The sequence below is a fragment of the Salarias fasciatus genome, chromosome 12 (genome assembly GCF_902148845.1).
Source record: "Salarias fasciatus chromosome 12, fSalaFa1.1, whole genome shotgun sequence".
Lineage (NCBI taxonomy): Eukaryota > Metazoa > Chordata > Actinopteri > Blenniiformes > Blenniidae > Salarias > Salarias fasciatus.
In genome coordinates this window covers 20266463-20287592 of record NC_043756.1, presented here as the reverse complement: position 1 = coordinate 20287592, position 21130 = coordinate 20266463, and the positions used below count along the sequence as shown (strand labels likewise).

The 21130-nt window shown below is 44.4% G+C and overlaps 1 protein-coding gene across 1 annotated transcript; it reads right to left on the bottom strand.

The window, feature by feature from the left end:
- Positions 1–821: 821 nt before the first annotated feature.
- LOC115398527 (A disintegrin and metalloproteinase with thrombospondin motifs 12-like) lies at positions 822–20660 on the bottom strand. The gene is made up of 24 exons (XM_030105335.1): positions 20444–20660; positions 19963–20327; positions 14996–15173; positions 14644–14855; positions 14441–14524; positions 13689–13813; positions 13422–13571; positions 11371–11514; positions 10271–10415; positions 10104–10196; positions 9204–9349; positions 8927–9096; positions 7761–7894; positions 7459–7579; positions 6242–6486; positions 5888–6029; positions 5666–5792; positions 4341–4551; positions 3130–4251; positions 2199–2351; positions 1854–2030; positions 1529–1675; positions 1233–1386; positions 822–1086 (listed from the first exon to the last, which is right to left on the bottom strand). Exons 1-24 carry the CDS (start codon positions 20559–20561, stop codon positions 905–907), a joined length of 4845 nt encoding a protein of 1614 aa, XP_029961195.1. The 5' UTR covers positions 20562–20660; the 3' UTR covers positions 822–904.
- Between the last annotated feature and the right edge of the window lie 470 nt (positions 20661–21130).

Here is a 21130-nt window from a genome sequence, read left to right as displayed (position 1 = left end):
CAGTTTTGAATATTGGAATATTTACTGATGGGAGGCACAGGAGGGACAAATGAGTGGTTGGGACGCATCTCGTACATTGACACTGACGACTGTACAACATCACACAAACACAGCGGCCATCTTTGGAGTGACCTGAGAGGGATGACCTGCAACACCTCTTTCTCATCGGCAAATCTTACACCAGAGGAGGAGCACCACAGGTTTGACTGCAGCATTGTGCACATTCTGCAGCTCATTTAAGCACAACTGAAAAAAAAAAAAGACCAAAGCAGGAACTTAAACAGTGTGTAATGTAAAAAAAGAAAAGAAGTACCAGTTTTGAGAACAAAACCATATTTCAAGATGGAAATCTTTGGTTTAAAAAACAAACAAACAAACAACAAATCAGTCCTATTAACAATTTAATAAAGAGGTCAGAAATATTTTATATACATTCATATCTTTTTGCCAGTTTATTGAAAAATGTGTATGAGCCACCTTTAAAAGCCAGAATAGCACCTTTGGTTCAGAAACAGACGTGGAGGAGATGTGAGAAGACGGACACTGTACAGCAGCGGGAGAGTCACACTCAAATGAGCTCTAGCAGGTTGGGTTGAATTCTGGGTTAAATGCTGGGTTGTCTGGTTCTGAAATGCCTTATGCCTTGTTTACCTGTTAAATAACAATGACTATGCTCCAGGTTTTTTTTCATGTTGATTTTTAGCACCAGAAATCCTTAAACGGACCAAACATTTGCAATCTAAAAAACTATTTTAATGGATGATGTGAAAGTGACATTTTCCCAGTGTGTCGGGTGTTTTAGGTTTCTCGTATTTTGCATGTGCTTGCAGAGTTTTCTTTGGTTGTGCTGTTAAAGTGGTGCTTGTTGAAGTGTTTTTTTTTCTTTTGCAGGGGTGGGGGGTTGTTATTCTGTGGATGACTGTCCACCAGGGTACAGTAACTGATGCATTTGCGACGAGTCCGACCCCGACTTGGTCCTGCAGGTGACGCAGCACTGTCTCTGGACCGACCTGAGAGTGCAGCGACCCAGCAGCTTCAGCTTGTCGCAGAAGCGGGAGGACATGGTGTTCTTCCTGCAAGCTGGGACTGCATGCAAAAAGAGGAACACAATGTGAACACAAAAGCTTGTGATGTAATAGAAATCACATGTGCGTGTTTATAGTAGAATCTGCTTTTCAAATCTTCCGCTGAGCCAGATGAACGTACGGACTTGTGGAGTCATGCGTACAAACCTGCGTTCGCCTTGCATTCCTGCATATTGCACTTTCTGAGCATTTCCGGTTTGGAAATCTTTTCGCAGAGGCTGTTTGGCATCACGGCCAAATCCTGCTCGCTCACACAGTGGACCTCACGCTGCTGCTGACCTCCGCCACAACTGGCAGAGCACTACGTGAAGACATACACAGAACAAGAGTTTAGCAAGGTCAATTTATTGCAAAATCTGCCAGGTAATGTTACAGAAGATGGATCTGTTACAAAGCATAGAGAGTTTTTTTTTTTTTTTTGAAGCGGGCTGTGTTGCACCAACCTTGTCCCAGTCCCCGGTCTCCCAGTGTGTGCAGGGCTTCAAACTGCATGGCTCGGAGCTGTTTGGCCTCAGCGATGTGCTGCAGCGATGAGGCTCAGGGCAATACACCAGCCGCTCCCTGATGCCTTCACCACAGCTGCCCGAGCACTGAGGAAATTCACAAGTAAAAATCAGATTTAAAAAAAAAAAAAATGGATGTGGCAAAAACAATAAACCACAGGGGCAGTTTAAAATGTCTTAAACCTGTACATGGCAGACATTTAACAGGAGTAACAGGAGTGATATGGAAAAACTCGATTGACAATTTGGGAAATAAAGACATTACCGGCCCCCAAGGTGACGCGCTCCATTTCATGCAGGTCTTGTTGGGGCAAGTCAAGGAGCTGACGGGCCGGCTGGTCACAGCCTGGCAGTGGAACGGTCTGAGGGGACGTTTGCTCTGAGAATCCACGCACTGGACGTCCCGGTACCGCCGTCCCACCGCGGCGCAGTCGTCCGGACACTGCGGGGAAATATCAAAGCGCAAGCAAACAGCTCAGGAAACAGATGCCAAGCGAAACGTGCAAAAGCCATTACATCACCTTGAAAAATAAGAGACGACACGTGGAATTAACAAGTGATATGCGTGATCTCCTGAAGTGACGACTGGAGGAAATCTAAAGTTACGCACCTTGCTCCAGCTGCTGCTCTGCCAGGTGGCACAGGGCTGCAGGTGGCACGTACGCGCCGGCTCGGGTCGCTTCACGCTGGCGCAGTCCTCGTCCTTCTGGGAGCTGCACATGACTGTTCTCCATATCGCTCCGATTCCACACGTGGTCGAACACTGGGGCAGAAGTAGGAGTGTTTATTCATCAGACTTGGCCAGGGTCCCTGTGTACTAGAATAACAAACTGATTACAGTTGCTCAATAATAAAACATGGATGTCTTAAAAAAAAAAAAAAAAAAAAAAAAAAAAATCAAAAGCAAGTTCTGCAAGCAATTGTTGCTTTTATATCACATCATCTTCACATTAATAAAAAAAACTCTCATGGGACAAGCGCTTCTTCTCACGCCAAGAAGTAATTTCTTGGTTCAATGCTGGACTACTAATATTTGTCACACTATGAGCTGGTTGTGATTTGTCGGACCCATTGGGGGAAGACATTCACTCGCACAGCGATTAAAGCTATCTCACCAGCAGATCAAACAAAACACATCAAATAAATGTATTTTGAAAATCCAAGCGACGTAGAGCAGACAAAGGTTACTTTGATGTGTTTTAACATATTAATCCCACCATCCTTCCATTTTTAGAACAAATCACACAAATTCCAGTCGATTCATTCATTTAGTCATAAAAGAAAACTTCTGACATGGTAGCTGGAAGTTTTAATTTGAAATTATTCAGTGAGTCTTCAGTCTGTGTAATCACGACAAATGCATTTCCTGTCAAGTCATTGTGTGTTTACTAAATTCATGAACAATTTTAGCCTATGTTTTAGAGATTTGGATCATTTTTTGAAATTCTGCACGATCTTGCAATTTTGCCTCAATTGTTGAAACTGCACCATCAAACTTCCAGGCGGGACTGATAACACAGTGATTAAGTGTCTGATCCCACCTCACTCCAGTTTCCGACTATCCAGAATAAGTCGATGGTGACGGGCTCTCGGGCCATCACGTTGCTGTGGTCATCGGCCGGACTTCCCTCAGGGACTCCCAGCGGCTCATTTTGGCTCTTAGGGGGGCTACTTTTAGTTCGGGGGGCCGGCTTTTTCCCTCGAGAGACGGGGTTGTTTTTCTTGGGCGTCACGGCGGGCTTCTTCAGTTTGATGATCTTCACTGTGGACTGTGGCGATGCGGCGGTGGTGAACGGTTTTCTAGGGGTTGATGTGGGGACTGGTTTGGAGTTGTGTCCGGGTTTTGACGTGACCGAGGGGCGCCGGTACGCGGGAGTGGTGAGCGGCGCCTGCTTTGTCCAGTAATTGCGCGTGTTAATGCGTGTGGTGGCGTGGGCGGCCGGCGTGCGGCGGATGGCCTTCGTCCATGCGGCAGTGCTGGTTCGGGAGGTGGAGTAGGCGGCTGTGGTTGATGGAGCTCTGGTTGTGGGCACCGTCGGCGGACTTGTTTGTAAAGTGGGTGTGATGAGTGTGTGCGGCGCGGGCTTGGTGGACATTTGGTGCGATGTCGCTGTGGTAAAAACATCCAGGTCAATTATCCCCTCTTCCTCCGTTGTCCTCTCCTCAACTACATAATCATATCCTGGAGTGTACATCACCGCGTTGGGAGTGCTCCCCTCCTCTGCTTCCTCCCTTTCTTCTTCTGCTTTTCCATCCTTCTCAGATGAGTCGGATTCAGTCGGGACATTTTTCCTCACATCGGTGTACTCATAGTCATCCGAGTTTATGGTTTCGGGAGTCGAAGGGAAAACAGTGGTAGAGGTGGAAACAGTCGTAGCCGCTTTGATGGTTATTTTCTTCCTCGTGGGTGTAGCGGTGGCCGTGGTGGTCTCGGGGGTCCGTGCAGGCGAAGCAGGACGCTTTGTTGAGGCGACCTTCGGGGGGTCTATGCGGCGGTATTTCGGCACAGACCCAGGTCGCCTGCGGAGGCTGGAGTTGGGGCAGCTCTGCAAGCCGCACAGGGATCTGGATCGAGGCTTGGTGGAGAGGTCACAGGTCGATTTTGGCGCCAGGGAACATGTGACTGTGCGCGAGCGAACGCCTCCTCCGCATGTAACTGGACACTGCAAACAAAAGGAACAAAGGTTTTAAAAATACAAACGCTCAGGTAGACAAATCAAAACAAAAGAATGAGGAAAAAAAGCAGGCTCACGTCTTCCCAGCCGCTGACGGACCACTCCTGTCCACAGGGCACGTCTCTGTTGCACGGCACTATGGGTTTAGGTTTCAGGAGGTGCTTGCACTCCACAGGGTGGAGCACTCTCTCCTCTCCTGAAACAGTGCGCACACACAGAACCGTTCGCTTCCTCACTCCATCAGACCCGCAGGTGGCTGTGCACTGCTGCCAACCGCCGACCCACCACCTGAAGGCCGGGGAGGTGGAGAAAAGGAGGCGATCAAAGAAAAATCAGGCATACGTGGCAAGTGGACAACATTCTCATCTTTTTCCAGCAATAAATTAGGTTGAGGATCATTTAAAGTTCTTTTAGGGCTACGATCAAATTACTACAGCTTCAGTACCAGAGCCAAGAGAATGCATGTTTTAATACCTTGCTTGGAGTAAAACACATGTTCCTCTACAAAATCTTTTTTAATGGCCAAAACCGAAATAAAGCAAACATGCTAAAGGCTAAATAGAGGTATAGTACAAGGAATTTTGCAATGACTTTAGATGAATATGATACTGTTTAAAACTGGATAAATGGCGATTTTAAACAAAAACACATTCTTATCTCTACAAATAGTTGATGAAAGAAGAAAACAGATGAGAAAGCTGAACATCCAACTTGATTTTTGATTGATTTTATTTCTGTTACGCCAAAAGGAAACACCGATCTCTTATGAAGAGGGTCAAATAATGATATTGATAAATTAAAAAAATCGTAGAGGTCTACAGGTCTGTAAAGGGTGTAGCTGCTTTCATCCATGGCTGTGATCCACATTAAATTAACATCTTTATCTTCCTGAAACTTCGCTCTATTTCAAATTATTATTAATTCTAAGTTAATCTGAATTTTATTTAAAAGAATTTTTTTCCCATCATTTTGTGAAAAGTGCAGAGAACCATTGTGGACAGGCTAATGAGCCACACTGCTTCCTGAATGGCAGGAGGTCGACCCCTGGCTGAAGTAGTCCATCCAAAAAGAAATGGGACGAAGTAACATTAAATCCCTTCTCTTCTCCATAAACCATTACCATTGTTATCTTTTTTTTTTGCTTAGGGTTAGGGTTTAGGGGTTCAGGGTTTTCACATTTCATACTATAAATCATACTATAATCATAAATTTATCATACTATAAATCACAACTGTGATTTCTATTTTAACAAGGTATGTTTGTAAGTTGTGAAATTATTAAAGAATACAATAACTTATAGACTAATGTAATGTTTATTAAGTAATATAAAACAATACACAGTTGTTGATCTGGTGTCTGATGGATATAGTGATGGGGAAATCAAGCATTCGAGGATACACACCGAGCAGGGCAGTCCATGTTCTTGCACTTCCGGTGTTTGTCTTCTGGACGGGCGTCTGGGTCACACAGGGACTCATCCACTACGCCCACATCCACCTCAAAACAGCGTGCGGGCTGATGTTGCTCCCCTACAAATGGACATTTGGAAAAAACAAACCCATTATTTTCTAAAATTGTGTAAAGGTAGAAGAAATGACTAAAACGAGTCATGGGTAGCCCAAACCTAAACCACATGTGGTACTGCAGTCTGTCCAAGCCCCATGTCTCCACTGGTAAATGGGCTCCAAGACATCGTTTTGACTGTCTTTGGTCTTCTTCATGGTGTATTCGAACTTCAGACCTGGATTTCTCTCCTGAAACAGCAACTGACGACCACAAGAGCAGTTGTGAGTCAATATTTGTTACCTCTGATTTTGTCAACTGCTCCAGACTTTGAAATTTTACACATTTTTTTTAAACCTTAGACATTGGTCGATTAAACCAATTTGTGTCAACACTAGACAATAATCTGACAATAATACATTTCATCATGCAGATTCAGCATGCTGTTTATCTTCCTACCTGCGTGCTGTCTTACCTGCAGCATGACGGGCTCAGTGATGGGCCCGGGAGCGGTGAGGTTCTCTATGTTCCCCTTGCGTTCGTAATAGAACGTCGTCCCGCCGGCTTCGTACTCCCCGTTCCACTGGATGATGTAGTTGCCGTTGAGGAAGTACTCCTCTGACGCGGCGCTCCTCAGAGCCAGGAAGTTACCTGCCTCCTCCATTTCCTTCACCAGGATGTCCCGCGCCCCCACAGGTATCACGCCCACGTCCACGTACCCTGGGAGAGTCGGGAGGGGGGTCAGAGTCACACCGAGGTAATGGATGGCCCACCATGGCTGCTACCACACTCAGGTCCAGACTACCAGACAGCTTCCCTCTGATCTTTAATAGAGGGTGGGCTCAGTCTGCAGGGGTGGCTGGCATGTGTGTGTGTGTTTGTGCGCGCGCGTGTACGTGTGTGCATGTGTGTGTGACTGTACACGTGCACATTCGGCGTGGGGGGCACGGTCCTGTCTCTGTTTTTTATTGTGTGTGGATGGGAAAGGGGGGGGGGGGGGGGGGGGGGGGGTGCGAGATGGGGGAGGACGAAAGCAGCAATGAGTGGGTCTCTGGAGTTTAATGATGTTTGTGGGAAGGTGTGTGTTTCTGTGTTTGTGAAAGGAGGGGGAAGTTTGCCCTCGGTCTCAGTCTTTTGAAGTCTTAAACATCTGGGCTGGTTATCTGGGAAGGATGCTTTGCCAGGCAAACAGAGGGAAAGAAAAAGAGGGGAGCAGAAAAAAGGAAGAAGAAGAGGATTTTTTCCCTTTTGTTCACGTCTCAGAGACCCTTCTCCTATTAATGTGTCTTTATGGCATGTTGATTTAGTGAGTGAGATATATTCCTCAAAGCACGGCGAAGTCAACTGGAGACGTGCATCAACACACACACAAACACACACGTATATCAAACCAGCCAAAGTAAAACAGGACAAACAGCTGCACACTGTCGACAAGATGGCTGCCATGACAACAAAGAAACAACACAATGGCGTCATGCGGATGAACTGTCCTGGGATGACTCTGCGCCCGTGGACATAAATTTCAATTCTGTGTGTTTTTTTCACACTCTTCTGGTCGGTACATCAAAGCAGCTCCTCATTAATTGGTGGCCTGGTTTGTGTTACTGCAATGTTATAACTGCATGATTGATCTTGTTGACATAATCGACTCCGTTTCCAGTCGGTCAAATGCCCCATTGTTGCCGCGCTCACCGAAGCCGTCCTCGTCATCAAACGACTTGTGGACCATCTCGCAGCTCGAGCCGTCGCCCAGGCAGACTCCGCAGTGGTCCTCCACTGCGTTTGAGTCGATGCCGTAGTCGCAGCCCACCTCCTGCGGACAAAACACAGACACAACACATTAAAAACACGACCAAGAACAAATTAAAGCGTAATGAAAGTTTATGCAGGAAATCCTTTCCTTCTGTTTTACTGGAGTGACTCTGCAGCGTGTCGCCCTGCTCCACTAGCAACCCCCTCCCAGTCTCTATTTGTCTCTTACCCAGCCACACTACCTTGCACACGCCGTTCACGCAGATGTTTCTGGACTTGTTGTTCATGAAGCACGGCGTTCCGTCCGTCACTGTGTCGAGCAGCTTCTCAGAAAAATACTCGGTGACTGGCCGACAGTGCAGCTCACAGGGATTCACTGAGGATATTTACATATGGGGAAGAGAAGTAAACTGGTTAACAGCATCATGAGTGTCGGTCCTTCTGCCATCCTGCTTGTTTCTGTGTAATTTTAAGAAGAAAATCTTACAATAAGACTGGTAAAAAAAAAAAGCCTTGGTGTGAAAAGTAACCAAGTATAAAAATAAACATTGTGTTTGTTTCAGTGTTTGGAGACATTTCCAGTTGTTTTTCTTGTCTTTTCACCAAAGGAAATTTGCTTGAATTCATTCGTCCATATTTTTTGGTTCCATTTCATTCAGCTTAGGGTCACAGTTGACAATGGACGAGGGCCATCACAGCACTTCATTTGATTTTAAATTTCATTTGATCCTTTCAAGATTTTTTCAATTTTATTTTTGACTGGAGAAAAGAAACCACAATTTCCTTTCCATAAAAACCTTTCTATCATGTTTCCTTTGGTTCTTTCCAGTGTTCAGATGTCTGATTTGGAAATATGCTGACAATGTCCACACTGTTTTTGCACATAAAGTCCCATTGGCACATCATAGACTTACTTGAAGGAGGCAAAACTATGGGATCTATTTAAAAGAGTGTAGTTGACAGTTAATTGACACCTACATCCAGATTTTGTTTGATTCTGATGTAGCAGTTATTCTATGGATTACATATATCAATACTCATTGTTTTAGATAATTTATTGAATAACTCTGATTTTTGACTCTGCCTGAAGGTCACAATTCTCAGACCCATCTGACACATTGCTGCAGAAATAAATAAAGGATTTGACAGAAGCGGGGCCAGAATAGACAGTGAATAGCACTGGATTGTGTGTTTTGTATAAGGAATATTGGGGGACGTGCACAAAATTAGAAGGGTTGTAAAGTTAAGGCTGCTTGCTGAGAAGAGTCCAGGTCGGGATATGAGTTTTGCAGTGTAAATGCTGCCCCCTGTCGACTGAAAGGCATAATTACAGCTGAAGGTTCATTTGCATAATGACTTTCTCCTTCCTGTCGTGTCTTGCTGTGCATTGGAGCGTTTGCCTACTCACTTGGGTTGGCCACGGGAATCCACTGGTACAGCTCGTTGTGGTAGGGCACAGTGTCAAACTCACTGCACAGCATCTCTCGGAAGGACGGCTTTTCCTGCTGGCAGGGTTTTGTGTTGCAGGTGCGATACCGTTTCCGTTCTCCGGTGCAGTACTTCCCTCCAAACTCCGGTCTGTGGCAAGGAAAAGAATCCATTTATCATCACATAGTCTCAATTCAGATTAATTAATCAACACAGGAAGGAGTGTGAGGAGTCCTTCCCGCTGAGTGGACTCTCACTTGGGGTTGTTGCACTCCCTCTCTGCGGTCTGGGCTCCTGCTCCACAGGTCCTGGAGCAGTGAGACCAGGTGCTCCACTGGCCCCAGCCTCCATTCACTGTCTCTGGGAGTTTCCCCACGATCACACACTCCCCGGAAATACACCACTGAAAGAGGGAACGATGGGAAGACCATTTAAATATGTCCGTCTGTGCTTGGATCATTTAATTGCACCAATCAGTTCATTATTTATGCAGCAACTTGAGACAATAGCATGAAAGTTCTCATATATGAAAAATAAATAAAGCATTTCATTTTTGAGCTTCAGTACATTTGAGAAGCTTTTTTTATTTGACTTCAGCAAAGAAGGCTATTTGATTGCCTACCTTGTAAGTGTTATTACAGAAATACAGGATAGTACAGAAATACTATTTAATTAAAGACTAGAAATACTTCAGCAACTCTGATGATAAGTCATACAAATCTAGTCTTCTTTATTAGTGGTCTTTTTCCAAAGTGACTCATCTTATTCCTGATGAAGTCGAGGTTGTTGCTCAAGGACCCAAAGTAGAGAGCTGTATCCTGTGGGATTCGAACCTGTGAACCACTTCTCTAGTCTCTATGCTATCATTGCCCAAAATACTGTAGAAATACTATGAAATAAATCAGTCAAAATTAGAGCAAAAAACTGTACATATATAAAACCAATATAAAGAAAAAAAACAAAAAGTTTAAACTACTTTTAAAATTAATTTGAATCATAGGGGTGAAAGATAAATTGATTCATTTAAACAGTTTGAAAATGAAACTGAATCAAATTGAAGTAAAAATCATAAATCAAAATTAAACTCTGAGAATATAACCAGTAAACAGAAAAACAAGAGGCCATAAAGATGGAAAATAACAACTGGCTTCATTCACCTTCTCTGGTCCACATCGAGTCCCATCTATGGGCGAGTCCAGTTTGGATCGACACGTCCCGTTTACTGAGCACCACAGAATCTGACACACATTCTGCAACAGACACACAAAGCAATGATGGAGGATATGCCTTCACAAGATCTCATCCTCCGATGCTCAACACTCACGTCGACCTCGGGGCAGAAGGTGGCATTTGGGCCGTACTGGAGCTGGCACTGGTGGTGAGTGGTGTAGCGGACACCGAGGCGAGCCAGAGGTGTAGTCAGGTCCCTCTTGGAAGGACGGTCATCCAAACAGAAACCCCAGCCACGACTTATGGTTAAAAAAAAAAAGAAAAAAGAAAGTTCATCTAAGCTTACTTGCTTAAAATATGAAAAATCTTCTAATTACTGTTACAAAATATTTGATCATGTACTCAAAATGGTTTCATTATATATTAGGAGCCTTTTTTTTAATTATAAAAAGTCATAGTACTTGAAAAAAAAGGTTATTCTTACATAAAACCAGAGAACTGAGAATTCCATTTCTTCTTCAAACTGTTATGTTACCACACCCGAAGGTGTGTTTAGCCTCGCAATTTCCAAATCCCCAGGCGAGCGATAGATAAACATCTGAATCTGAGATAATGACTTGCCAACAGGCAACTTCTAACAAGTCAGAGTTCAACAAAGACGAGCTCCGACCTTTGACCTCCTGCTTTGGAGCAGCTGGTGAAACCGCTGTGAGAAAGGAATTCTTTCATTCAGTCCGTCGTCGACAGCATGAGTCAAAGTAGATGCCTGCTGATGTTTGTGTAAGGATGGCTGATATCCAAACCTTCTTATAGCTTATTTTACCCTTTTGTTTCACTTGCTGCTTTTTTCAGTGATTCACATGAACTGACAACACTTCCATTTAACCATCATCATCGTCATCATCATCATCATCACTTCTCTAGAAAAAACAACACAAAATAACAGAGCAGCTGTTAGGTTTTTCCCCCTAATCTCAGTTTTATGGGTTTCTTTTAACAGTCCAACACACTCCACTCCCTTTGTGTGTTTTGGATGATGTTCAAGACCTCCATACAAATCTGAACCAGTGCGCTCTTTATCTGTTTCCAGGTGTCACTGTACTTTGGAGTCACTCCCATTATGATAACACTTTTGCAGACTCATACAAGCATACGATCTACAGATAAATCCTGTTAGCATCAAAGAGGAAATTAGTCGAAGCAGGAGAATTAATGCTGTTATTATTTGATAATTAAAGAGGACTTGGGTCTTACTCTAGGAAGCGAGTGATGTATTCCTTGGAGCAGGAAGACCAAGTGAGAGGCGAGCTGTCGTACATCAGCTGTCTGGACATGATGAAGGGGTGTCTCCCCTCCAGCTCGCAGTCATTCCCCTGGCCGTCATGATGGATTCCAAAGCTGTGTTCAGATACGAATAACATGACCATCTACGATAGGATTCTCACACGCAGATGTGTTTCGCAAGAATAGATGGCCTTCGCAGTCCGGCTACTCCCCTTGGTTGTCTTCAGCTCCTGAATCTGAAAAATGTTGGCCAATAACTCCTCGCTAATGTGAGCGTGTTTGCACTGACAGTATTACCTCCTGGCTTATCAGGTTCAACAGTTGCAGCGGAGATATATGATCCAAATGCAGACAATATAGAAAATACAATAAAATAAGATGCTTATTGAAGGCGAAGTCCACAAAAAATCATTGTCAGTAGAGTCAGAATTTTAAAGCCTTTCCAAAGCAACGGGTGCAGTGATACATTACTCCAGGTGTTGCCGCCACATGTGGAGGACAACTTTTTTCAATTTTTTTTTTCAAGTGTGTCAAGCACCATCTGTGATCCGCTCTGATTTTCATCTCACTGTGCCAAAACAGCTTCCCTTCAGCTTGAACTTCATCTTTTATGAAAGCAAAAAGTCACAGTGAGCCAAATCCAGAGACTCCGGGGGGAAATGAATAATTTCTGTGAGGTTTACACCAAAAACTGACAGGTTATCAAGTGAGTGTGAGCGGACGCGTTGTCATGATGGAACAGCCAACTCAGCAAAATGCAACATTTGCTCAAAGTGGAGATTGTGATTTCCTGAGTGATTCCAACTAAAACACTGAAGATATCAAAGTTCCTGGCAGGGATCCAGTGATCCTGATCTCCATTTCAACACCGTGGAGGAGATCCAGAACGAATCGCAGACAGAGCTTGGCACACTTGGAGACTTTCGGGGAGGTTTCCAGGCCTGGCAGGGAAGCTTGGAGTCATGCACCACTGCACAGGGCGTCTACCGTGGAGTTATGGTGCGAGCCTTGAATTTGATGATTGGTTTCTTATATTGGTACAGTTGTGGAACTTTCTGATAAACACAAAGAGTTTGAACCTGATGAGCCACAGGGCACAATCAGCCATCACATGAGATACATGAACAACGGATTAACAGTACATCTGAGACCAGAAGAGACACATGAAACATGAAGCAACAGAACACAAATAGAACAAATATTGAAATGCCCAAACATGACATGGCCACTACATTTAAAATAAACAGGTAAGATCCTGTTGGATCCAACAGCAGGCACAGACATCAAAGAACAGGACCAAACAGAACTACCAGCTACTGTTAAACACCTCATGATGGGAATTTGATTTATACCATGAAGTAGAAACACAGATGGCTTAAAAATAACAAAACTGGATTAAGGACTCACTCTAAGAAGGGCAACAAGACAGCTTGACAAGATATCAATCACGAAAACACTTGGAATCAAACCACACAGGGAAAACAGAGGTTAAATGAAGCTTTACAAATCATAACAATATTATGCATTTATACTTCTAGCCAGCATCTAACACTGATGATTCAACTTGCACAATCTAATGTCCCATTGCAGCATATTGACATGCTTTTTGTTTAGGCATACTGACGCTAACTTTCAGGACTGTCTTTGGACAGTCTTCTTCTCTTTCATCATACAAGCCCTGTATTCACATTTCAAATTCAGAAGTTCTCCAACTGAATTACAATTACTGCATTATTTCCATGTACAAATCCACTTTCCTGTGTCACTTAATTGTAACCCTGTAAATGACTGTCTGCTTTTCCTCCAGCTGTCAGTGGAAGATCTACACCCTCTCCACAAAAACCTTCTCCGGTGTCCACAGCCTTTATGTTCGGTTATTAGATACTTGGTCATTATTTGCACACTACTGATGAGCTCATGCTCAGAAATCGTTAATGTTCATCCGATCTTGGGAACAACCTCATTTCATTCATTTCTTCACCATTGTTACGATAGCCCATTATGGAAACATGCATACACACTTATGGCCCATTTCATGAGCGACGGTGAAGGCGACAGGCAGTCCCGAGTCTTCATTGACGTTGCAGCTCCGGTGCGGCTGACACATTCCCGACAGGTGGGACAGACCCAGAGTCTCACAGGGATGATTCCTTCCTGCACAGATGTCTTTCCTGGTGAGGGGACACATGCACATTATGGATATATGAACAGGACGCCATCTCTTTTTACCACAAAACGTACCTGTGGATATCTCAGTGAATCTATTCACTCTACTTAGTGTAAATTACCTGGTGACCAGCACCGCTACGTCATGATGAGCCGGATGTGTGTCACTCTGGGGATTCAAGTTTTTCTGCCAAGCACAGAAACTGGCCAGCGTGGTGTCAGCATTGTGGATGATCTTTAATCCTTTCTGCAACAAACAAGGAGATTAGACATTAATGTGCAGTCACAGTGTTCTGGTAGATTTGGAAGATTTGGGACTTTTCTCCTTTGAGTTTGCATGTTCTGCCTGTGCAATTTTGGATGTATCTGGGTGTTCTGGCTTTCTTCCTCTAGGCTGAATGTTAAACTACCCTTAACCCTTACCCTTTTCTGTGAGGCCTGTGTTGGACTGATGACCTTTCAGGGTCTACTTTGCCCTGCACCCACTTTGCTGTGGTGGGCTTTTTCTCACCACAACCAAAAAGAGGATGAGTTGGTATTGAAGATGCATCAGTAGATAAAATAGCTCCATTTCAGTAGTATGAATTCCTACAGAGTGACGAGTGTAATATAAGAAACAGGCTGAGAGCCTGAAGGTAGAGATGCATCAGTTTCAGTCTGAGGAGGAATTGAACTTGGGACCTCAAGACTTTGCATCTTCTCCTCTGTGAAACCAAACATTGCTTCCATCTTATAAGTTCCCATCTGTGTTTTGGCGAGGCCCACAGTCTTTCCTAGTATAGAGGCAATGTGGTGTTTTAAAATAAGAATGTTGTGGCCTGAGGAAATATGAAAAGGAGCTCAGAAGTAAATAAATCTTTCAGATACTCGTCACCTCGTCTCCTTGCAGCAGAATGAGGCGCACTAAGATGACGTGGATAGCATTCCCAATACTGGCGTCGTGAAAAATCCCAGCCACCTGTGAACAAAAAGCAGCTCTGGACTAAGACAGTTCATTCAGAAGCCCCTTCGCAGAAAATACCGATGGCCAACAGCCGACATAAACACCAGAGGACGTCTCAGTCTCAGTCGACCCACCATGTTCATGATGGTGAAGATGTACGACTCCACATTGTCGCTTCCATGGTATTCGATGAGCTTGGCGTCAGCCACCACCATGGTCTCCACCCAGCGCTCTCTGCTGACTGAACGCTGCGAGCGGGCCGGGGCCTGATCCTCCCTCTCCCTCTGCTGCTCCTTCTCCCACTCCTCCCTCTCCCTCTCCACCTGGACAGAGTCACTTGGCGTATCTAAAGTGTGCATAATGGAAGACATCACTTGCAATACACTGGTGGTTTATCCTTGTTTGACACATGCTCAGAGAGAGAGAGAGAGAGAGAGAGAGAGAGAGAGAGAAAAGCTTAGCGTACGATTGCATGATTTCAGATACCTTGAACTCCACATGGGCTGGGTGTCTCTTTGGGCTCAGAACTGCGCTTCTTTCTTTTACTTTCTGTCGTGGATCTCGGGTAGACAATGTGGGGCTCTGCAGCCTCTGCACCATCGCCAGGACGTTTCTGGACAGGTTCTATAAAAAAGTGCCCCTCAGGCAAGGAAAAGAAGCCTCTCTGAAAAAAAAAAAGAACAAAAAAACTTAAATATGCATGGAGAAAGATGATTTACCCTGGGCAGATTAAAATTAGGTTTTGATCCAACTTGTTCTCTGCAATAAAAAGATGAAGGCACTCATATTTGAAAACTCCTGCAACTCCTAAGGACATAGTATTCAGTCAGTTTCTGAACTATGATTAAAAATGGGAAGATTATTTTTAATTCCAAAATTGAGCCAAATGCAGCTTTATGTTTGTTTTCAAATGCATTCTCAGCCTGTTACAAAAAAAAAGACAAAGCCTGACAATTATGCTTTTGTGCTGCAACAGTTTATGAGGCGGGCTGCAAATCACGCTGAAGTGTAGTGCTTCAATAATTCCCACACTTAAAAGGTGAGAGGGTAGACGTTGCCCTTTAAAACCTGCCGAAAAGGCCCCTCCGCAGTAATTTCCATCTGGGTGGAATCTATCATTAGACAACAGATCTGAATAAGAACCCTTTCCTTCCCTCGAGCACATTCTCCGTCTGCTGCAGTGGTAATACAACCACCTCTTCCTAAATATGCAATGCATGTCGTTACTGGTGCAGGCTATTCGCCTGATCGTCGGCAAGGTCTGCTAGTGCGCACACACACGGTTACACGCTCTTACAACAAACATTTTTGCAAACATACAACATACACATACCAACATATCTTGGACTAAAATGCTCGACTTTCTTTTTAATTGCATGAGTTGTAAGCGCTGTAAATTATTTTCATTGGAACTGTGTGTGTGTTTGTGTGTGCATGCATGCATGTGTGTGGGCTTTGGGTCATGTTGAGTCCAAACATGTCCACACTGTTTTAGGATGAGCCCCTCCCTCGTCTCCTAAACCAACTCACAAAACACCGAATGTGAGGCAAATGTCTTTCCTCCACAGAAGAAAAGAGGACTTTTGAATTCAGTCTGAACTGTTGGAATCCAGGTTTAAGAAAAAGAACATGCGTATGTCGAGGCAAACACGTTCAACACCTAGATTCCTAGAAAATGTAGCACATGATATGTGGATTTTCTTTGGAGTGTTTTGAGGAACTAAAGGCAGCTGTAAAAAATTAGGCCACGCAGTGCTTATAGTTTGGCAAGTTGTGGTTCCCGGGATCTACCCTGCTGTTCACTGCAGTCCACTGCCCCGCTTTCTGGGTCATCCTGACAAGTTTTACATGTGTTTGTTGGAACAAAAAGAAGAAAAAAAATCCCTGTAGCCCATTCATTCTGCAGTCTGCTCCGATTGCATCCCATTGCTCCATTCAGGGAGTTCAGCAAGTACAAATCTGGCGTTCCTATATTACACCACCTGTTTGTGCAAATCTTATAAAACAGCATATGTAGCAAACTGCAATAGGAACTTTAATCTGATAAGAACTGAGCTTCTTGAAATAGCTTTTTCCCATTAACGCTAATACTAAACAGTCTTCTGCAGTTACTCTCGGTTTTGCTTGATTCCATCATCCGTTTGGTTCAATAAATTGCTGAGAAAGTTTTCAGCTCTGTCTCAGAATATGGCCTGAAGCCAGAGCTGCTCAGGCTGCGGTGGACTCATGTGCAAAGCATGCAAACTGATATGGCCATGGTCAGCTGGGAAAGCTTTCCCCAGGTCCTGTGGAGACTCTGCTCAGCTGATTTTCCTGTTGCTCCATATCATTAATTTAACAATCTGTGTTTTTTTAAATTTGAATTGTGCAGCTCCAAGTATTTCTGACACGTAAAGGGGAGATATTTTGGCATCGGCTGTTATCAAACCCCTCTGTGGAGTCCTGCATGTGCATCTCAGAGAATTAAACTTGCTCGAGTGAATCCCTGCGGACAATGGCAGGTGGTGGAGTGCAAATCAACCAGGAAGGAATGCTACAGAGAGGCCCGTCCAAACACTCGGACCACTGCTCTGCATGATGTGTACGATATACATACCGAATGCACTCCTACTGTGCGACACACACTGCAAAGCTTTGCCTGAGCAGTGTGGTTATGGAGTTACACGAGAGCCTTAAATTGCCATGTACAAATCCTGTCCTCAACAAACAAAGCCGACTTGAAAAGAAGCCAGCAAAGAGCTTTGTTTTGAAATTTTTCACAAAAGAAGGGATTATTTTTCCCGGAGCAGCTTTTTCTCTGAAATCTGAACGCTCCCCCTCCAAATGGAGCTCACTACTCTGCACGTTTACCACCTCTCCTTCCTCTGCCACCTATTTCCCTGGCTATGTTTTTGTTTCATGGCATTAATCCCCCTCCTCTGAGCTGGAGGAAGCATGTTGTTTGGGTGTGAGGTGCCAGAGCCAGGGGAGGTTACCATAACACAGGTCTGCGTTCTGAATGCACCAGCCATGTGGAACTGCTTTATTTCTGTTTCCTGCTTCTGTGGCTTTCGGAGGACTGGCCAGCTGGCCCCGAAATAAAGTCTCTGCTGTTACGTTGCTTAACTTCAAGAGTGATTACCGGGGCGCGAGCAGAGGTGGGGCTGATGGTGCTAATTACCGCTGTATGATGAATCACAATAATTTTCTACCAACGAAATAAGCCGTTCATTCTCAGACAACTGTTTACTGACCTCACAGGTGTCACTAACTTGTTTCTTTCTTTTTTTTTTTTGAACTTCACAAGATTATTTTGCCTGCAAGCTAATTTTTTTCCCTCCCAGCTCAAAGACATCATTACGAATTTCCATCTGCATAGTGTGATGAAACACGCATTTAAGCGAGGAAAATACCAGTATAATGGGTTTGAACCTGCATGTTCTTGTTTTGTGATGTGCCTCAGGGATTACCAAAGCATCCACAGAGAACGCTTTGGGTTTTTCTCAGACTGATGGTTTTCCCACAAAAAAGTAAGAGCACCTCCACAGCCACCCCCCCTCTGCTCCTGCTGGTTTTACATGTACAATAAACAGTAAAAGCTGAGGGATAACAAGCATGTCGCAAAGACTTCATGTAAGGTAAACCCACTGTTGTAAAACTCAGCTGCTGTTTCAGTTGTGGCATGATGTTAAAATCAGTTGTAGCAGAGAAAAGGTTTCTACCATTCGCCCCACTGAAATCTGTTTTTGAAATGTTTATTTATTGTATTTCTTTCTATTTCATAGAATGACCTTAACAGCTACCTTCGTGCGTTTGATTTCATGATTGAACAAAACAAGGACTGAATTGTGGACAAACAAAGAAAAACATGCTTACAAATAACAAAGATTGTCCGTTTAAGACTTCCACCTTTAACATAAAACAACAGATGGTTTAAATTACATCCAACTAAATGTTGATGCACAGGATGCATTATTGTTTATTCACAACAATATGCATTACAAAACCACTGATGTTACAAGTTTTTGAATTTGTTAGCGTGCATAATCTGAGTCATTTCTCTCTTCTGTTGTTTTTGCTGTATCCCTGGTGTTTCCTGTTTAGTTATCCTTCAATAATGCTGGCTTTGCAAAAAAAATAATTGGTATGAATCTGTCTCGTGAGGGTGAATGGCCTCCACAGGAGCTGGTGGGATTTCTGCCTGGCTGAGTCTTCCTGCTTGGTGGTCTCTGTGTGGTTTTCTTGCACAGAGGAGAAAATAATGGATATGGCATAGTGGATTGTAGTGGTTTCCCTAGAAAACTGTGGAGAAGGGGCAAACTGGGACTGCAGGAAGAATCCAGACAGTTTTAGACAAGAAGAATTAGAAGATGAAGAATCATGCCTCATGGCGTCTTTCTTCTTTGGGGATTATCTAAAGTGTTTAAAGTGGGTCAGATATAAATTATGGCACTGCTGGGCTGGCCTGTCATTCTGGTCTCCCGGTTCTGAGTCACATGTAACAAATGAGCGGCGTTTTGCAGACTTGGCATGGAGAGAGAGGCAAGGCAACCCACACAAACATAACACAGCGGCAGGAGGCAAGACTCTGCAGGAGAGGAATTCCTGCTGTGACACAATCAAACATGAACACTAAAACATTCTTCATGACTAAAAGTGACACGTCCCATCATTTCAGAGGCGGAAAGCTCCCCCTCTCTCCTACATCCTCTTCCTAGTTGGTCAGTTGAAGATATGAGATTAGAGCTGAAAGAGTTTTAAAGAGTTTATAGGGATATCTTATTAGGAGAGTTAAAAAAAAAAAAAAAAACTTTCCCTCTCAGTCATCTGTAACTTTCATGGTAAGTATCCCACATATGTTGGACTCTTTCTTCTGCTGTCCAGCTGTCTCAGCACCTTTGTAGTTGATCTACTTTTTTTGATTAGTAACATAGGCCATATATTTCTCGTCTCTCCATCTGAAAAAGACTCACAGTCGGACTCCATAAAAAAAATGTGTCACAAACCATTACTGAAGCTTTCTCTTAGCACAGAACAAAGAAACTCTGCAAGTACAGTCAGGATGGGAGAGAGTTCCCGCAGACGGCAGTATGAACGGATGAACGAGTGTGTGAGTGAGGGAGAACATGAGGAGAAAAACATCTGAGAGACAAAGGAGGACAGAAGGGGTCTCATGGCTGGGCGAGAGGCAGCAGCCGTCAGCGGGTCTGCAGCGCTGTGCTTCTGCAAACAGTGTCAGGAAGTCTTTGAAGGGCAAGCTAACAGACAGGGCACTGTCAGATAGAGAGGTTTGCTCAACAGCCAGTGACCGCCGACGCCACATACCAGCCACCCCAGAGTGATGCCCCCTCACCTGAGCCTTTTTGTTTCAAGAAAAGCACCTTTGGAGCCCTTTCAGACAAATGTGATGAATGAGATGGAGGCTAAATTTGAAATTAGCTTCCTGTTGCATGTGTTAAACACTAGTGTCTTACCAGTCCTTTGCAGGTGCTGATGGCAGCTGTTCCTCGCACACCAGAGGCTTCCACGGTGCCAAGGAGGTGGCAGGAATTCCCCTCGGAGAGGCGGTGCTCGGTCCTGTTGCTGCTGCCGTTCCTCCTCTCCAGAATGTAGTCGCTCGAGAGCAGGTGATGGTTTGCAGTCAAATTGAACATTAAGCTGCGACCCTTGTGGTTGACTTGGTAGTAAACCTGCTCCTGCAGACCGAGGGGCCACAGGTCACGTTTGACCCTGCCGCCCCTGAAGTGATGGGACACAGAGTGGGAGATGAACTCCCCATCAGGGCTGATTTTCACCGGATGGACGACGGACAGGTCTGACTCTGAGCGTGAGGAGAGATCTGCAGGATGGACAGTCGGAAATCACTGACAAAGCTGATCTTTGATAATAATTCGAGCTGATGTGCAATTCACCATAAAATTGGTCTGTAATAATGCATATAAAAGCAGCACTGACCTTGCTCTGCAAAGAGGGAGAGGAGTCTGCTGTAGTCCGAGAGCTGCTCGTGGCCAGCTGCCAAAACCAAAACAAAGTGTAGCAGAAAGAGAAGCGGGCGCTCCTGCGGACATGGCATATTTCATGTATGCAGGCCGAGGGAAAGAGTGCAGGGGCGTCAGAGGGGGGCACTTCGATCCTGCGCGGCACTGTGTCATGACATGGACGAGCTCCGGAGGGGAACATGCGCCGAGGAAGACTGGGAGCCAGATCATGTTTAAAGAGGGAGAAAGCTCCCTCTCCACAGAGGAAGGAGGAGGAGGGAGGAGTGTTCTTTGGACCAGTGTCTACTTTCCTTGCAGGAGTGAGGAGTGAGGAGGGGTGGGGGGGGCCGCGTTGACTTGAACAAACCCTTCTTTAGCCTGTGTTGACTTGTCTCCTGCACCAGAGGTGCATCATTAGAGCAGTCAATCTTACCCATGCAAAGCGTTTCCTCTCAATTTACTATTTTAATCAAAACAGCAATCCGTATATGCCACTGATTAGTTAGCCCAGTGTCCACCAGCAGGAGAGAGGTTTTGTTGAACATTTTCCAGTCTTTATATGGCTAAAATCAGATTCTTAATAAAACTGAATGCCTGACATCAAAAGAAAGAAAGCATACTTTATTAATCTCCCTGGGGAAATGACTTATCTGCGTATTTATAG

Excerpts from the sequence above, each read along its gene's own strand:
- LOC115398527 (XM_030105335.1), bottom strand. The coding sequence starts at position 20,561 with ATGCCATGTCCGCAGGAGCGCCCGCTTCTCTTTCTGCTACACTTTGTT. Across the intron at positions 13,572-13,688 it reads GTAGCGGTGCTGGTCACCAG|GAAAGACATCTGTGCAGGAA; the intron begins GTAATTTACACT and ends TCCCCTCACCAG. Across the intron at positions 10,416-11,370 it reads TACATCACTCGCTTCCTAGA|TCGTGGCTGGGGTTTCTGTT; the intron begins GTAAGACCCAAG and ends TTTAACCATAAG.